The sequence below is a fragment of the Vitis vinifera genome, chromosome 2, assembly GCF_030704535.1.
Source record: "Vitis vinifera cultivar Pinot Noir 40024 chromosome 2, ASM3070453v1".
NCBI lineage: Eukaryota > Viridiplantae > Streptophyta > Magnoliopsida > Vitales > Vitaceae > Vitis > Vitis vinifera.
The window spans coordinates 19,734,270-19,740,363 of NC_081806.1; the positions used below are offsets into that span (position 1 = coordinate 19,734,270).

At 34.0% G+C, this 6,094-nt stretch overlaps 1 protein-coding gene across 1 annotated transcript; it reads right to left on the minus strand.

Annotated features, from left to right (window-relative positions):
* Window positions 1-4,033: 4,033 nt before the first annotated feature.
* Window positions 4,034-5,674, minus strand: LOC100240760 (coniferyl alcohol acyltransferase). Its single transcript, XM_002274203.4, has one exon. It carries the CDS (start codon window positions 5,556-5,558, stop codon window positions 4,206-4,208), a length of 1,353 nt encoding a protein of 450 aa, XP_002274239.1. The 5' UTR covers window positions 5,559-5,674; the 3' UTR covers window positions 4,034-4,205.
* Window positions 5,675-6,094: the final 420 nt, after the last annotated feature.

The window sequence follows — 6,094 nt, forward strand, 5'->3', positions numbered from 1 at the left end:
AATTTTTAACAATATTTCATTTTTATATTTGATATGTCAAATTAAATTATAAAGATAAATATAAACATATTAATATTTTAAATTTTATTAAATAGAACTTGTATAATATTTAAACATGAAATATTTTTAAGATAAAAAGAAAATCATAATATTGAATTTTACCTCCATATCTTTGTATTTTATTATTTTAAAATTATTACATTAATTATTTATATTATTTTCATAATTTTTATTATAAAAATAAACATCAATGTAAATATTTACATTTGTTCAAAGTTTTATATGACAAATATTTGAAAAAATAAAATAAAATCTTCCTATATATTTAATATTACAACACTAATTTACAAAAATAACACGTAGTTCAATGGTGCTACTGCTAGACCATTAGTTGGTAGGCCTTCATATGGATTGGGCTTTGGGTGGTTGAAGTGTCTTTGGGCTTTGTTAGTGGGAATCAAGTGATTTTTGGGCTTATTGGTTTTCTGGGATGAGCCATCCCCATATGGCTTCCACAGCAAGAGGAAGATTGGCCCAGTTTTGAGCTTCACCAGTTCGACGGTTCAATTGCCGGCTTGGGCGGTTCAATACCAGTTCAATAGGAAAACGGTTTCCGGGAGCAAACCAGACCAAAGAGATCGCCGGTTGACGGTCCGACCGATGGTCCAATTTTCAATACATTTATAAAACCTCTCCTTAAATTTGGACTTTCTAATGGAAAAAAAAAACAAATAATAATAATAATAATAATAAAATTATTTCCTTCTCTCTCTCTCTTTTTTTTTTTTAAATATTATTAATCAATTTAATTACATTTTAATGTACTCTTCTACGTGGACTAGGTTGTATTATTCATTTAAAATTTGGGGCTTCTACATAATTTGGTTGAGGAAAAAGTATAAAAATAAAAATAAAAAATTCTTCTTAAAAAGCATTTGCTTTGTGGTGTTTAATTCATGTTCATGTTCTCCGATGATTAATTTTAAGGTTATGTTTGGTTTTCAAAAAATACAAAGGAAAATGTAATAGGAAAAAAAGTAAAGAAAACTAAAAAATAAAGTTAAAGTCAATAAATTATTTTTATTTGTTACTTTAAACTCATTTTATTTATTTTAATCAACTAATATAAAAATACATCTTTAATTAATTTTAATTATATTTGACTTTATTTGAAATTTTTCATAGAAAAAAAATAATTGTTTTTAAACATTTTTTTTCTTTTCTTTAACATTTTGGAAACCAAACATAACCTAAGGATTTGCCTAATTAATAGCCTGGATATATACCTCTATGAAGTCTTCGAATAACTTGTTACCTATTGTTAGCCTGACCTATCTGGATGCTAAGGGGTAGGAAAAATGAAGATTAGTCTGTATCTTATGCATGGATGAGAATGGAGTTAGAATGCTGCTCAATGGTCACCCCAGTTTCTAACCAGGAATAGGGCAGACTATTTTTCATTACAGTATAGTTAAGGAGAAGGAAGAAGGAAGAAGGAAGAAGGCCCATCCTATAACCTAGCTCCTTGGTGCCAACCCTAGAAATACTAGATTGCATGAGATAACCAAAACTTTGGCATTTGTTCAGTCTCATAATGATGTGCCTGAAAAGTTCATTGAATAGACATGCATTTTATGATCTTGTTTATGAAAACTACCAAAATTTTGATTTAAATTTATTTTTTTCTGCTCCAATATTAATTGAAAGTTTATGATATTGTTTATAAAATTACCAAAGGGGGTGAGTAGACAACACTCCTCTTTAATTTAGCCCAAAATTTATCAATGTTTTTCAATGAGCATACAAATATGTGTGATATATATGAAAAACCACCCATAAAGTCTCGTAGAGGTTTTGCCGAAGCAAAAATCATAGAATCAGGAATTATGAGTTATAATTAATCCACAGATGCACAAATTTTAGTTAAGGGTTACTACTTTCCTAAGATTTATATCTTAGAACCCTCGCCACAAAGCAACACCATTGTACTCTTTTATGGACTCCCCAATGTCTCAAGGGGATGTAAATCTCTTTCACAAATCCAAGAATGAAACACATATCGATTTTGAGAATTTTTGGATAAGCGCATAGAACAATGACAAGCTTAAGCACATAAGTTCTTGAAAACCTAGTGGACTAGGACTTAATTTAGAAATTATATTTTACCAAAAAAAAAAGGGAACTTAGAAAATTTTGAAAAGATTTGAAAATATTCTTTCTTTTGAATTCAAACAAATTTCTTTTGTCGAAATTTTCCTTTTTAAATGAAAAAAAAAATTGGAAAGATTTTCTTTTTCAAAATTTTTAATTTAAATTTGTTTCCAAATTTCTTTTATTCTCAATTTTCACATAAGCCCATTAAATGTCTTTTATATACTATTATTATCAATTAACCCAACCATACTTATATGTTTAATCTAGGGTTGATTATACAACAACCTTGAATCTTTAAAAGAATGTAAATCAGGAGAAAAAACGCAAAACCCTAAACCAAAATGGATGGAACAAAATTATCAATTTAATTTAAATAATAATAAAAATGTACATTGTATAAATAGATTGATAGTGTTGTATATAATACAAAAAATGCCTAATTGAAACTTTTCACCGAAGGCTCCATTTCATGATGAGCTACCCCTAGAGTTGATGAGCAAGTTTATGTCTAAAACCAGAAAGAAGCATTAGAATATTATTAAATGGATATTTTGATATCTAAGGGACTGTAGAGGCGTTGGTCTGATGTATGAAAAGTGGCAGAATGAAGAAACGAAAATAGTGGGCGGTGGACCACGCCCTCTCAGTATATGATTCAATGATAGTCAAAGTGTAATTTATCTCACAAAGAATCAAATTTTCCATGAGACCACAAAGCACGGTGACATTAGACTACATTCATTTCATAAGGGATGTGATTGACTAAGGGGCGCTTGAAGTTAAGAAAATCTTTCAAGTTGAAAGCATATATGATTACAAAACCTCTTCCCAAATTCAACTTCAAATTCTGCTTTGTCAAAGGTTTAGAGTAGCCCTCCGAGGGCTCTCATGGTGATCAAAGGAAAGATTAATTAATGATCCAAGTGGAGAATTGTTGTAAGGGGCTTAATAAACCTTTCTAGCTCAAGGGCATCGGTGGAAGAAAGTTGGAGAAGAAGAAAACTAGTGTTGCAGTTATAGTTTCAGGACACACCCCATATATCTGCTGTGGGAAACTTAATTCTGCTTTTCCATACATATGGTATAAGATAGGATCTTCCCCCAGTGTGAATGGGTAAGTGAACTTTTAGAAGTCTCCAAAGAAAAAGTGCTTAGGTCCTTGGGGTTTTGGTATCTGTTGCAATGCTTGTTTGGATTGTGAGAAAGTGAAGGAATTGAACTTGTTGGGTACAATCTCGATTTCTTATTGTTAGCTAGATTGATTTCTTTGACTGCTTATGTATGCAAGTTCTTTGTCGAACTGAACTACTACGTAAATCTGTGTCTCTTGAGTCAGTACTTTCCTATTGCAATTTGGTTGTCATCTTGATCAATTGCTTCTATGATTCTGTGGTCTCCAGACTTGGATTCAACTTGTTGGGGTGCAACAATGCTACTCTTAAGCTTGGGGGTGGATCACCCAAATGATGGCTCTTAGAAGAGGCACGCAAGGAGTGATATCGATCAATTAATGAATTGAAAAGTTTGGCCAACCCACTGAACGCCGATTAGTTTTCAGATGAGAAGGTCAAAGCCCGATCCAACAAAACTCTTGCCGTACCAGATTAGGCTTTAATAATGGTTCCAAAACACTACAAAAAATAATGGCAATTTAGTAGAAACTTTTTATTGCTGAAAAATTGAACTTCCGGTAATGGTTAAAAATTTATTGTCTTAAAACTGCATTTTGCAGTCTTGTTGCATATTGTTGAAGATATGTTCTTAATTTTCTGGTTGTTATTTTATGCTTTAACCTTAGAATCAGGAATTTGTTGTCGATATGCTTGAGGCTAAAAGAAAGATACCCTTATAATTCTGGTACCAGATACTAATCACAAACTTCTATGAACCCCTTCCTAATATATTACATCTGTCGATTCATATACACTTTTAGCCACATACTTTTGTTATTTTTATCAGTACAGAAACTATTTTTGTCTTGATCATCAGCGTATACTAATACAATGGCTATTTAAATGTACAAGCAGTCGATAAGATGGAATATATAGCAGCTAAAGTTGAAGATGAGTTGCAGTCATGGGCTGCAAAATGGAGTCTGATTCCAGTGCAGCAGCCAGTTCCGGCCATAAGATGGCGGACACAGTCCAAGAGCCATCACCTCTAGCACTCTGCCTTTGGTTGATGTAACCAACACCAAGCCTTTCTATAGTGGAGCAGACAGTTCCAAGAACTGGAGTTCCAAAGCCGAAGTCCAGTTCGCTAACAGGAAACCGCCTTCCTGAGGACACAACAAGAGTAGGTCCACCGCGACCTAGTACCGTCCTTGACAGCATCAGTCCAGGCCTGTGGCACTCAATCCAGTCGATCAAATCCAAGAAATGAGCTTTGTTAGTTACCTTGGAGATTACTTTGTGGACGATCTTGGCGACATCCAATATAGATCCTTGCTTCACTTCAACCACACTGGCCTCCCCAACAGCGACTGATAGGACATTTCCTATGTAATTCGACAGGGAGTTCTGGCCTCCACACATGCTCATCCGTCCATCAACTAACCATCCCATGTTACACTTTTCATGTTTTTCATCTATGGCCTTGACCATAACCTTCCATAAGTAAGCTGAGAAAGCCTCAATTTTTGTTCTCTTATGCCCATTAAGACATGCAAGTTTTTGCAGATGATTAATGCTTGATGCATCAACATGATAAAGGCGCTTAAGCAAGGTGTTCATTGTTGGTATATTTACAATCTCTTCCATGGTACACTTCACAAACGTACGGTCCAATAATGGATCATAAGTAGGAGGGCAGCGCGCGTGAAGGTTCCTCCGATGATCAGGTATGCAGGAAAGTGGCCTCCTTAGCGCTATTTCAGACCATGAGAAGAGAAACTTACCGAAGGCGCTCGCGTCTCCAAGAGCATGGTCGAAGGTGAATGTTATGGAAATGCCTCCACAAGTGTAGTTTGTTACTTGGACTTGGAAAGGAAATTCAGGGTTGATGGATACTAGTTTTCCTTGCAAAGATAGGTTAAGGTTGTGGAAGTCTAGGTCTTTTAGAGGGATATTGGCATGAGCTTCTACAACTAGGGCACCACTATTGTCACAAATGATTTCGGGTTCATTAGTATTCGGGTTTTCGGCAATTCGACCAGAAAAGGGATAGTAGTGGTTGAGAATTTTGGCTAATGAGCACTTAAGAGCCTCAATGATAGAGCTGAAGTCATCCAATACTGGTCTATGGTAGAAATAAAAGTATGTAACAGGGAAACGACCCGAGAGGAGGTCAAGGTTTGAAAGAGTAATGATATGGGGCTCAGGCAAAGGGCCGATAGCTTTGATGACAGTTTTGCTGGTGAAGTTCACTTCAAATTTTCCATGGACATCAGCTTGATGAACTTCCATGTTGAAGCCTAGCCTTTTGTGAATGGCCCTCGCTCCCTAGCTAGTTTCCAGTGAATGGAAGTGCTTGAAAACGTGGCTTCAGTTAATGAACATAGCAATACTTATATAGTGGATGTGTTATTGTGATTTCTTGTAGATCAACTGAAACATGACCTTAATAACCAAGCTAAGTGCTTCTATAATCTACACTATTATATATACATAGAAATAATAATGAAAAATAAAGTGTATTAATGAATGAAAGAAGGAAACCAAAGATTGCATTTGACTATGATTCTAAAAAATGTTCTAATTTTTTTAATGTTTGAAAGATAAAAAATTTTAAGTGTTAAAGAGTCAAAATATTTCTTAAAATCACTGTTAAATGTATTCTAAATTTAATTGAATTATGAAAGCAAATAAAAATGGTGAGATTGTAGGATGAAACCTATACATGTAAATGAACCAACTTTATGCGGTCAAACGACAACCTAAATTAATAAAGAAATTTTTACATGCTACTAAATGCAATTTTAAGGTCACTATGGACGTTCAAA